Raw genomic sequence first — 12,047 nt, 5'->3', positions numbered from 1 at the left:
TGGAAGCACTCCCTGTCAACAGCATCCAGGGAAGGACCACTCACAGAACACGGGGCAAGCACAGGGCATGAACACAGAGAAACACTGACAAGCAGGCAGGTGCAATGCAACAGGTAGGCACCACCCTCCCCCTCGACAGAAAACACAGGGGTGAAGCCCCCAAACACCTAGATTCCTCCCGATAGACCCCATGACGAGGGTAGCACAGGAGCTGCCACATCCCATGTGAGACAGCAGCTGGCTCAGGCCCAGAGAGAGGCCAGCACTCTTGAAGCAGCACCCCACAGTACCCTCCACAGCAGTCACCCACATCTGGGGAGCAACAGTCAGAGACCCCAGCACAGCCAGCAGCACGGCCCACAGCCGGCCGTACCTCGTGTTGGCGATCCGCTCCCTCCACTCCTCTGAGAGGAAGTCACCTCGTTCCAGCTAAGAAAGAAAGGAACACGTTTACTCACGGGCTTACTTGGTTCAAACCCAGCCCCCATAGCTGCTGTGAGACATGGGATGATCTGGATCTTGGGGTGAGGTGACGGTGGACAGCCAGTGGATAGCTCTGCAGAGGGTAAGGCCTGACCCCCAGCACAAAGAAAGCAACACCCTCTCGGGACAGACAAGAGGATGGTATGGGTCCAGGTGAGGAACCACTGTGCATGTGCCTGGCCAGCCAGCCCTCTCTAACCCCAGAGTGTGTCCCAAGAAAAGCAGCATCACATAGGCCATCTGCAGACCCTACAGACATGAGATGTATCTATGTGGCCAGGAAGACGGGACCAGCCATTCTGTCACTCACTTATCATTGTACATTGTACATATGTGTGTACATATGAGATCACCTCTGTGCACCTTGCGTTAGTACATGTTTGCTGCACAAGTGACCCCATGAATGTGGCCCTGCTACCCGGACCTCAGTGTCCGTCAGCACCAATGTCAATCCACCTCCTTCAGGTCAGTGTGTGTTACACGGAAACAGCTTTTTGATTCTTCTTCTTCTTTTTTTGTTTTTCCAAGACGGTCTCACTTTGTAGCCTGGCTAGCCTTGAACTCACAGAGATCCACCTGCCTATGGAGTGCTGGGATTAAAGGCGTGCGCCACCACCAGTGGGAAACAGCTGACTACATTTAGAGACCAAGCAATCTAGGTTTTGAGTTCTGCAGACCACCCACCAGCTGCAGCTCAAAGCATTGTCCCAGGAAAAGAACAGTCCATTCTACATGGAGGTCACGGGGTGGGGGGTGGGGGATGGGTAGGGGGTGTTAGTTATTTACAAAGTCCAAAAGTCAGGGACATCTATGAACAATAGACACATAGCATAGTCCATCCATGTGCTAGAAAGCTCCTTGGCAATGAACAGGAGCAGCAAAGACTGATGCACTGGAGGCCACACAGTGTGGGGTACAACAGGCAAATACATTGACCAGAAGTGGATTTGAGTATCAGAGGCTTGTGGGAAGGGGGTGGGGGGCAGCGGCGGTGACCGACAGGATGACAGGGCAGGCCCAGAGCCACCTCCCCACTCTGCTAGGACAAGTTTGTCTCTGTCTTCCAGTGAGCAGAGCAGACCTGGGCTAGGGTGACCATAGCCTTGTAGGCAGAACAGACCCTGAGCCCACCCCAGGCCAAGCCCCGCTTCATAGATCTCTGACTCTACTCTGCTATACACCAGCCAGGCCTGGGGACAGAAGCTTCAGTCAGCCCTCAAATGCAGGGCAACACCTGGGCATAGGAGACCTACTCTCTCCTAAGCTAAGCACTGCAGCAGAGACCACACACCCCTCACCCCTGCTGCTGAGTATGTGCTAAGCAGAGGGGCCACATCCCCTTAATCCCCAGGTACTGGGTCTCTGCATCTAAGGATGAGAATACCCTGAGACTGCTAGGAAGAGCTCTGCAAGTCCCGATGGCCTTATTGGCTCTGCTGTGTGCCTTTGCTGTGGTCTGCAACATGGCTACAAAGACAGAAACTGCTGTGGGCTGGCTCTGCTCCAAGAATCTGATGGGTACCTGCTGTGGCCTGTGCAGGCCCGTCCAGAACAGACCTCACCCTGCAGCTGTGTCATGTGTGGAGCCAGCACTCCTCCCGCTACAGCCAGGCCCCAGTGCTATCCTTGCCAACCAGGTCATGAAGTCTGGGGAGCCAGCTAGCTGCACTATCTGTGTCTGTGGCAAGGAACTCAAAAGTCCTGGCTGTCTGGCCTGGGATGGAAGCCAGGCCTGAAGCAAGGTGTCTGCTACTGTGTAGGAAATCTCCATACACTTCACCCCGCAGGGAGCAAGGCCCTCCCTCCCCAGGCTTCTCTGAACAGTAAGGACTGCTGAGAAACAGTCACACCAGCCAGGCTGCTGGGGAAGAGGCTCAGGTCTACTGAGCCAACTGGAAAGGATGCTCTCCAGCCTGCTGTGCTGCCTGTAGGCTGTCTAGTGCACTCCAGGTTCCCACTTTTTGAGCTGTCACCCATGCTGGGGTGGGCCTTGATGATGCAGTTGTCACTGAGTCACTACTGTTTCTATTAAGTGACTGCACACCCAACCTCCTATAAGGAGCCCCTGTCAAACTCGAGAATCCTCCAAGCTGGGCTTTATGGATTCCCTATCTGGGAAACATCTGTTCACATCCCCCCAAGAAACAATGTCACAGCCACACCTACCAACATGGAAAAAGCAAGAGGGGAGGGAAGGCACATGAAGCTGGCCAGTATCCATGAAGCAAGTGGGGAAGACTGACACAGGCCCCACAGAAGCCTGGGGAGGGCCAGAAAAGGTGACCACGGGTGAGATTCATGGGGTCACAGTCAGCCATAGACTCAGTCACTTCAAGAACCCATCAGCTCAGTCTGAGTGCAAGTGAGCAGAGACAGCTAAGGCCTGTTGACGCAGTCTCAGATACATGTCCCATGAGCACGCCTCAGCAGTACTGGCTGCCCATGGGACACCTTAGCAAGCTGTAGCCAGCATCCCAGGAGTCATAGGCTACTCTATTCTTCCAGGGTCAGGGGTCAAAGCCCACAAACCCCTCTGAGAGGAACTGCTTACAAAGGGTCAGGAGTCCCAGCACCCAGAACCGTCTGAGAAAGAAACTCACTAACAAAGCTGCACAACCCCAGCTGCCAGCTGATGGGAAGACAGGCACATGTGAACACATGACGTCACCAAGCCTGGGAATGTTAGGAGGCACTGCCAGCAGGGAGGAGTGTGGCCCAGAATCTGCCCCAAGCCGGTTTAGGGTCCTTGAAGGATGGGGGGAAGGTCTGCCAGGAGCAGCTATGGGTTCGGAAAAGCCAGACTAGATTCAGCCATTGGAGGGAGCACGTCAGCAGACTTGGCTGCATGTAGGGAAGTGGAGGGTGGCGGGTAGCAGCATCACTGGTACAAAGCAGGCAAAGTCCTCTGGGCTGTTTTTAGGCTCCCCTGGCTTTTCTTCTGCATGCTTTTAAACAGCAGAGGGCAAGGCTCATAGCTTGCAAATCAAAGCTGTAGCACTGCACAGGCCAGGCAGGTGCCTACACAGCCTCCTAGAAAAGGCTGATGGTCACTCAAGGTGCTGTGGGAAGCCAGAGTGGACACAAAGGCCAATCACCGTTTTCTATTCCTACTGCCAGGTTGCTTCCCATGGTCTCCAAGGCCTCAAGAACTGTTCTTGCCTTAGCCCTGTTCCCCACCACAAGCCAAGGGCCACCAGCATGAGCACTGAGGCCCATGAGGGCTTGACAGTGACAACAGCCAACATGGCAAACTGCTACCAGCCACACCACTGACTTCAACCATATAGGCCAGGTCATCTAACAATGATAAGCTAAGGAAGAAGAGGAAATGACCAGGAGGCCACTCAGGATGGGGTAGGGTCTTCCTGAAAGGTGTGTCCCTGACTGAGAATTTTACATGGGTGTGGAACCAACAGGCCCCACCAGTTAAAGATGAAAAGGACAAAGTCTTAAGAATCTGGACCCATCTCCTGGGTCCTAGACACAGGTGTCAAGTGGGCCTCTCTCCTAACAGATTCCCGAGACCCTCATGCATGGCAAATTTTCACCAAGAAAGCACTAGTGAGTTGGGGTAATTGCAGGAAGGATGACAGATGAAGACCAAGGCGGGGCCATGACCGTTCCATTCCACTGCCCGTAGCACAGAGGCACCACAGGATGTCACTGCTGCCTGACCCTCCCAGCCAGTCCACAGGCCAGCCTAAACAAATCTCCACATCAAGAACCCAAGGGTCCTGACCCCTAACGCACAGGCTACACCCAGGTACAGCTCAGCAGGGGTTCACTTTGCCCATTCTTGAGGTCTCAGCTCAGTAGAGCTGAGTATCTGCTACCACAGCCCGCAGTCAGCACATGTTGTCTAGAGATGGTGCCCAGACCAGGGGAGCAAGAAGATCAGGGCTCAGCAGCCAGCTCCAGAGACTGTGCCCACTGCCACAGAGGGCCATATGGTCATTCATCAAGACTGATTGGGGTCAAGAGAGGATGGGAAAAAGGGCTGGACTGGGATGGAGGCCGCGGGCATGGAGCGATGGCACTCACTGTGTATTCTGCATGCTTTTTTCCATACCATTTCATCCACTTCCTGAACTCTCGGTCCATGGTCTGAGGGAAACAAAACACATGACCTGTTATAAACTCAGGGAGGCAGAGGTGGTGAAGGGTCCACAGGCTCTGCAGAATCACATGAGACAAAATACTGGTATCTATCTACAGCAGCCCTGTTGTGAGCACACAGTGGTGGAAGGTACCCAGAAGAGGGGTTCCCAACCCTCCAACAAAGCACCAAGATCACCCTCTGCAGCCACCCTGGGAGGAACAGATGGGGGACATCCAGGGGATATGTGCGTCCTCTCAACTCAGAAGCTCAGCACCATCCTTTTTCCAGGACAGCAAGGCACGCTCATCATGAAGCTCTGCAGAGCCTGCCAGGGACACAGGCACTCTGCTGGAAGGTGCTGGGTGTCATAAACACAGACACCCTTGGCTTGAAGGAGCTGCACCCTACAGAAGCCCCAAGCAGCATACACGTGTGGTCGCTCACCTCCGCGTACTTGGCCGGGATGTCCGCTTTCTCCACTCCGTAGTGATGTTTGCAGTTGGTGGCCGCAGCAACCTGAAGGACAACCTGCCCCACACCTTCAGCCAGAGAGACATAGGTCAGAGTCTCTGTGGCCTCCATAGAAACACAGCCTCAGCCATATAACAATGTCCCTTGGCATCAGCGAGGAGGCCATCATCAAGGCACAGACCTCCCACCAGAGGGTGTCTGCGCCACTCTACTACCCACAATGCAATCTATGAACCTGTAACCTGCCAGTTCTACCTCTGCAGTTAGCAAGGCCTGGCTGTCTCTATGTGGGGATAGATGCACAAGGCTTAGCAGTCCCCACAAAGGCAATTCTTGGCCTAAGTCACCCCTTGGTCCTGCTGTGGCACAGACAGATATAGCCAGTCAGGGCAGCAAGCATCCTGACCTAACAGGTATGCTCGGGGATGGGAAACAAACAAGAAATGCAGAGGCTATAACTGCCAGCGACAGGCACGTGCAGGCCCTGTGCAGGGAAGCTAGGCCAGTCAATACCACTTCATGCCATGGAGGGTCGAGGATCTGAAGGTGACCCTCCACTTGGCAGGCCAGTTCCATGTTTCAGATGGCAAGCACATACCACCTGACTTTCTAAGCTCGACAGTGTTTTCCAGTAACAAGCAGCTCAGAACTACAGGGCAGAGAAGCCAGAAGACACACAGTGCCTCAGGAGACACAGGGCCAGGCAAGGAGGCATAACCTGTACAGTTTGGTAGAGAATGTGAGCCCCAAAGCTACAGGGCACTGAGAGGGATCCAGGAGGCTTCACCTTCAGCTTCTAAAAGAGCTGGAGGGTGTAGCTGGGCATTTTCCAGCCTCTACCTCACACCCCATGAGGTACAGGAGACAAGACCTGTGCTGGACAGTTTTAAGTCAACTTGACACAAGCTAGAGTCATCTGAAAGGAGAGAGTCTCTATTGAGAAAATGCTTCCGGGCTGGAGAAATGGCTCAGCAGTTAAGAACACTAACTGCTCTCCCAGAGGTCCTGAGTTCAATTCCCAGCAACCGTATGGTGGCTCACAACCTACTGTAATAAGATATGGAACCCTCTTCTGGCCTGAAGGGATATATACATACAGAACACTATACAAAATAAACACATTTTTAAAAAGAAGTGCTTTTTTTAGGAAAAAAAAACTAAAAAAAAAAAAAAAAGAAAAGAAAAAAAACCTTCTATAAGATTAGATTGCAGGCTGCGGGCTGGAGATATGGCTCAGGGGTTAAGAGCACTGACTGTTCTTCCAGAGGTTCTGAGTTCAATTCCCAGCAACCACATGGTGGCTCACAACCATCTATAATGTGATCTGGTGCCTTCTTCTGGCATGTGCTGTATACATGATAAATAAATAAATAAATCTTAAAAAAAAAAAAAAGATTAGATTGCAGGCAAGCCTGTGGGACATTGGGCTTTTCTTATTCTTTTCTCTTTTTTGGGGGAAAGGGTGGAGGGTTCAAGACAAGGTTTTTCTGTATAGCCCCAACTGTCCTGGAACTTGGTCTGTAGAACAGGCTGGTCTCAAACTCAGAGGTCTTCCTCCCTCTTCCTCCCAAGCACTGTGATTAGACGTGTGCGACCACGCCTGGCACACTTTCATAATTAGTTATTAATGGGTCGGGAGGGCACAGCCCATTGCAGATGGTGTCATCCCTGGACTGCAGATCCTGGATTCTATAAGAAAGCAGGTGAGCACGCCGGATGTTGGTGGCGCACGCCTTTAATCCCAGCATTCGGGAGGCAGAGGCAGGGGGGATCTCTGTGAGTTCAAGACTAGCCTGGTCTACAAGAGCTAGTTCCAGGACAGCCTCCAAAGCCATAGAGAAACCCTGTCTTGAAAAAGCCAAAAAAAAAAAAAAAAAAGAAAAAGAAAAGAAAGAAAGAAAGAAAGCAGGTGAGCAAGCTATGAGGAGCAAGCCAGTAAGCAGCACCCTCCACGGCCTCTGCATCAACTCCTGCCTCCAGGATCCTGCCCTGCTTGAGTTCCTGTCCTGACTCCCTTCAATGATGAACTGTGATGTGGAAGTATAAGCTGAATAAAACCTTTCCTTCCCAAGATGCTTTAGGTCACAGTGTTTCATTGAAGCAACTGAAACCCTAACTAAGACTTGCCCCAAGAAAAGTGGATACAATCAGAACCATAGCCAGCCACAGAGGCAGCCCAGAAGCCCTGCTGTGTATCACTTGTGAGGCTGCACAGAGTGTGACCAGAGGCCTCAGGAACACTGGTCACACAAGCCAAGACCCAGGGGCCCCTAAGAGGGTGCAGGGTTGTACAGAGCCAGCAGGGCTGAGGGCCCTAGGTGAGAGCCCTGAGCAGGAGCACTGATGGCCAGGAGCCTCAGCTCAGCCGCTACCCTCCCTGAGCACTCATGTGCAGCCATGGGTACACTGAGAGAGCCAAGGACAGCTCGAAGGCTGTGCTACAAGACACTCACCACTGCCCAGGTCTACAAACAGGTCATCCTCGGTCATCTTGATCTCGTCAATCATCTGGGCAACCAGGTCAAAGGAGGTCTCCCCGTACACCTCAGGGGAGAAGGGCTCATAGTTGTTGAGCTTCTCGGGGTCAGTTACAGAGTGGTTGTACACCTGCTGCAGGATGTGCCGCAGGAGTCCATTAGATGGCCGAGTGTTTAGCTTCATGGGCTGTGTGGTGCCCTTCCACTAGGAACAAGAGTGGACATGACCCATTACACTCTTCGCAGCCAGCAGCATCTGGCTGACACCCACAACGTGGGAGGCTGAAGCAGGGGAACACTGCAGTCCAAGGCCAGCATAGACCACATAGGAAGTAAGATCCTATATCAAAAATGCAAAAGGTTGCCAGGTGGTAGTAGCTCACACATTTAATCCCAGCACTAGAGAGGCAGAGGCAGGCAGATCTCTCTGAGTTCAAGGCCAGCCTGGTCTATAGAGCTAGTCCCAGGACAACTGGGGCTACACAGTCTCAAAACAAATAAACACAAAAGGTGGGGGCTGGAGTGTGGCTCACTGGATACATCCCGAAAACCATATACAGAAAAGCACAGCAGCGTGAGTGTTCCTACAAATGCACAGAGCCAGTTCTGGCATGCCAGGCTTCTGTCTGACCCTTCCACACAAACTCATGTACTCCATTTAGGTTACTCATATGAAGGTCAACTCTGACTAGACTTCATAAGCCTCATGGCCTAGGCCCAACCCTGGGGTCCCAGAAGCCCCTCCTGACTCCAGGCTTCCTGGCAGGTATGCATCATTCCAGGACATACCTTGGACTCTCTAGCCTTGGGACAGGGTCTTTAATTCAAGTTCACAAGAAGAAAGCAGTGAAGAGCTAGCTGCAGACTCCTGACTGTCAGGCTGGCCCTGCAAGTGGTATGCCCTGGCACTCATCTACTGATCTGAGCCACCAGACTGAAGGAATAATTCCCTCAGGAGAGAAGGGCTCTACCCCTTGGTTTCATGGCCATGGACACTCTGTTAGCCATAGCAATAGGATAAGATGTGACAGGACAGGACAGCCCAGCTGAAGGGGCCAGTCACCAAGCCTCTTTTGCTGCCCCACAGGAGCCCTAATGCAGCTAATTCAGCTGGTGTCCCCATGGTATAGTGGCAATGGCAGGACCAGTGCCCAGTGGGCCATCACTGAAGAGCTGCATGAGTGTCTTAGTTCAAGGAGCCACAAAGTGACCCTGTGCTAGCCCAGTCTCTCCACACAGCCCCATCTTCCACAGGAGAATTCCCTGACACCACAGAACCCCACAGTGGCCCAACACCTGCTAAAATGCCAGAGACCCCTGTGCCTTCTAGAAAGAGCACTCCCTGGGTGCACAGTTGCTGAGCTCTGCTGCCTGCATCCAGATTGTCAGCTAAGGTGGGCAGGTGGAGTACACATTTATGCAGCTCTGCTGTGAGAACACCCCTGCAGCAGGTGGAACACAGCTGTATAAGACCCTACTGTGAGGATACACCCCCCAGGAGGTGGGGCACATTGTTATGAGGCTCTATTGGGGGGAGAACACCCCTCTCCCCAAACAGGTAGAACTAACTAGACTATGTCAGAGAGAGGCCCGAGGCTGGGGGCCAGCTGCAGGGCAGAAGGAGGCTGGCTCCCAGCTCGGGAGAATGCTGACTACTTGCCCCTGTGCTGCAGCATGCAGGCAGATAGGCAGAGATGGAAGGGTCTGCAGAGCAGACTGACCTGAAGAAGCTACTTGAGGAAGCCACTTGGGGCCAGCTGGGGCTCTACCTGCTGCCACCTGACTCCCATGCCTCACTGTGCCAGCTGCCCTCTCTACCACTTTCACAGCCACCAAGAGGTCCTAGTGCTGGGCCACCCTGGGAGGCCCAGGAGCAGGCACCATGTAAACCCACTGGGGAGTGGAGAGCCTGGAAAGTGGGGAGCTACCTACCAGCTGGTGGATACTGTCGATGGCTCGGTTGTACTTGTCACACAGCCTCTGCATGCTTTCAAAACTGAGAAAAAAAACAAAAGGGAGCATTAGTGGGCTGCAGCATACCCAGCTTTTACAGACAGGTAGGGCTGGGCAAAGCCTCCAGGGAGGCATGGGATCCCAGAAGCACCAGAGGCTTCATGCTGAGACAGTCCTTGGCCACAGGACCAAGTGCTAGGGCAGTCTGACTGGGTCTATATCCATGTGTCAACTCCATGGTCAGACCGTGTCACTAGATGAGAAACTAAAAGAGCAAGTCACTATGAAGACTGGGTTAGCCAGGCGATGGTGGCACACACCTTTAATCCCAGCACTCGGGAGGCAGAAGCAGGTGGATCTCTGTGAGTTCGAGACCAGCCTGGTCTACAAGAGCTAGTTCCAGGACAGCCTCCAAAGCCACAGAGAAACCCTGTCTAGAACCCCACCCCCCAAAAAAGACTGAGCTAGAACTGGGGAGATGGCTCAGCAGCTAAAGTGCCTGTTGTCGACTCTGAGGTCCTGAGTTCAAATCCTCAGAATCCACGTAAAACTGGAAAGGGGCAGGCATCTGAGGACCTGTGCTTCTAAGACAAAGGGGACAGGTGTGGCATGTGCAACAGGGACTGTCTCAAACAAGGTGGAAGGTGACAGCTACCCAGGTTTCTCTGTCCTCCAGGAGGTGAGTATGCTGCTCAAATATACACACAGAGACTAAAGGGGTGATGGAGTAGAGGCCCTTACACAGAAACCCACATCCCACCCAGGCGCGGCAGCAACCAGAGGGTTCTGTCCCCGCAGGGCCTCTTGAGGTCTGCCCTCCTTCTAAACAGCATTGTTTCAGAACAGGGAAACTTCCCTGGGTCCAGCCAAACAAGCTACAAGAGTGTGTGAGAAAGCAGGCTGGGGTGTGCTGGCCACACCTCTAACCGGAGGCAGATCATCTGGTCACCTGACAAGTTCAAGGCAGCCAAGGCTGCACTGTGAGACCCTGTCTCCAAGAAAGAAATGGAAGGAGGGAAGGTGGAAGGGAGGGAGGGAAGGAGGGAGGGAGGGAGGAGCAAAACAAAGAAGGAAGGAAGGAACAAATGAAAAGACAGCAGAATTAGGACTGGAGAGGCAACTCAACACTGACTGCTCTCACAGGGATCCAGGTTCAGGTCCCAGCACCCACATGGTGGCTCACAACCATCTGTAACTCCAGTTCCAGGGGACCCAACACCTTCTTCTGACTTCTGTGGGTACTGTTCACTTATGATAGATACACAGACATACAAGCAGGCAAATGTTCAAACTCACAGTAAAAAATACATAATATCTTTTTCTTTTCTTTTTGGTTTTTTGAGACAGGGTTTCTCTGTGGAACTCGATTTGTCCAACCAGGTTCGCCTTGAACTCACTGAGATCCACCGGCCTCAGCCTCCCTAGTGCACTATCACCACCCAGCCATATTAAATCTTTTAAAAAGGAAGCAATCAGACAGACAGAGTGCCAAGGAGTGTGTGGGCACACCCAGCTTCACCAAGGCTGACTAATATCAGGAGTCCTTTCTAATAATGAGGTCAGAGGTCAAACGAGGCTTTGCAGGCAGACTGGAGAGGCTGAGCAGGAGATGGAGTCTAGGCTGGCCTCTCTCAAAGGAGACAAACCCACTCTAGGAAGCATTCTGGGGATGCCTTCTCTTCTCCACTCACTCCGTCCTGGAGGAGAGGCCTCACCACACCTGCCAGACAGATTCTGGCAGGACTGACTGCTGTTCTGTTCTCTCACCAGCCCTGCTCATTTCCCAACTCAAGTTTGTTCAGTGTGGAGTTCCCAGGGATGGCCTCACTCCACAGCAGACACTCCTACAAGTGTACACAGACGGTAACAGGGTGTGGGCAGTCCAGAGGGACAGCCTTGCCCAGAGCCCACTTACTCCCTTCCTCCTCACCTTTTGGTATCATAGTCGATCAGGACGTAGTTCTCCATGGCCAGCTTGAGATCCGGGATTTCCTCACAGACCCACCTAAAATAGAACACAGAGCTCCTGCTGGCCTAGGACCCCTTCTCCGAGCGCGCGCGTACGTGTGTGTGTGTGTGTGTGTGTGTGTGTGTGTGAAAGACAAGCACCTGAGAAATTACATGGATTTTTATGAGGCCAAGGTCAAACAGTGTTGGTACTTGGAAAAGAAACAAATTCACATGTTATGGTAAAAAGTAAAATATTAGCCAGGCTTGGTGGCACATACCAGCTGGCCATCCCAGCAATGGTGGGAGGCCCTGAGGCACAAATACTCCAAATTCTAGGCCAGACTGGGGTACATAATGGGACCTTTCTCAGGAGAAAAAAAAATGGGAAGGGGAGCTGGCAAGATGGCTCTGCAGGTAAAAGCAATGGTGGGCGTCATAACCCAAGAACCCAAGTTTAATCCTGGGACCTACACAAGGTGGAAGGAGAGAATCAACTCCACAAAGTTGCCCTCTGACTCCTACTATGTGCTGCGGCATGTGTGCATACACAGATACACCAACTACAAACACAATAATAATAAAAACGTTGGGGGAGCCTGACAGTGGTAGCACAC

General features: G+C 52.6%; 1 protein-coding gene across 4 annotated transcripts in view; it reads right to left on the bottom strand.

Moving 5' to 3' along the window:
• Dot1l (DOT1 like histone lysine methyltransferase) overlaps positions 1-12,047 on the bottom strand; it is a 43,747-nt gene that overhangs the window by 18,291 nt on the left and 13,409 nt on the right. For all 4 annotated transcript variants that reach the window (XM_027419305.2, XM_027419306.2, XM_027419307.2 and 1 more), the window contains exons 3-8: positions 11,414-11,488; positions 9,463-9,526; positions 7,507-7,735; positions 5,027-5,121; positions 4,525-4,587; positions 374-429 (exon numbers count right to left, since the gene is read on the bottom strand). In XM_027419305.2, coding sequence (XP_027275106.1) covers positions 374-429; positions 4,525-4,587; positions 5,027-5,121; positions 7,507-7,735; positions 9,463-9,526; positions 11,414-11,488 — 582 coding nt within the window. The remainder of the gene's footprint in view (positions 1-373; positions 430-4,524; positions 4,588-5,026; positions 5,122-7,506; positions 7,736-9,462; positions 9,527-11,413; positions 11,489-12,047) is intronic.

This window comes from Cricetulus griseus, chromosome 5, assembly GCF_003668045.3.
Source record: "Cricetulus griseus strain 17A/GY chromosome 5, alternate assembly CriGri-PICRH-1.0, whole genome shotgun sequence".
NCBI lineage: Eukaryota > Metazoa > Chordata > Mammalia > Rodentia > Cricetidae > Cricetulus > Cricetulus griseus.
Note: the sequence above shows the minus strand (reverse complement) of the source record. Positions and strands in the feature narration are given on the sequence as shown.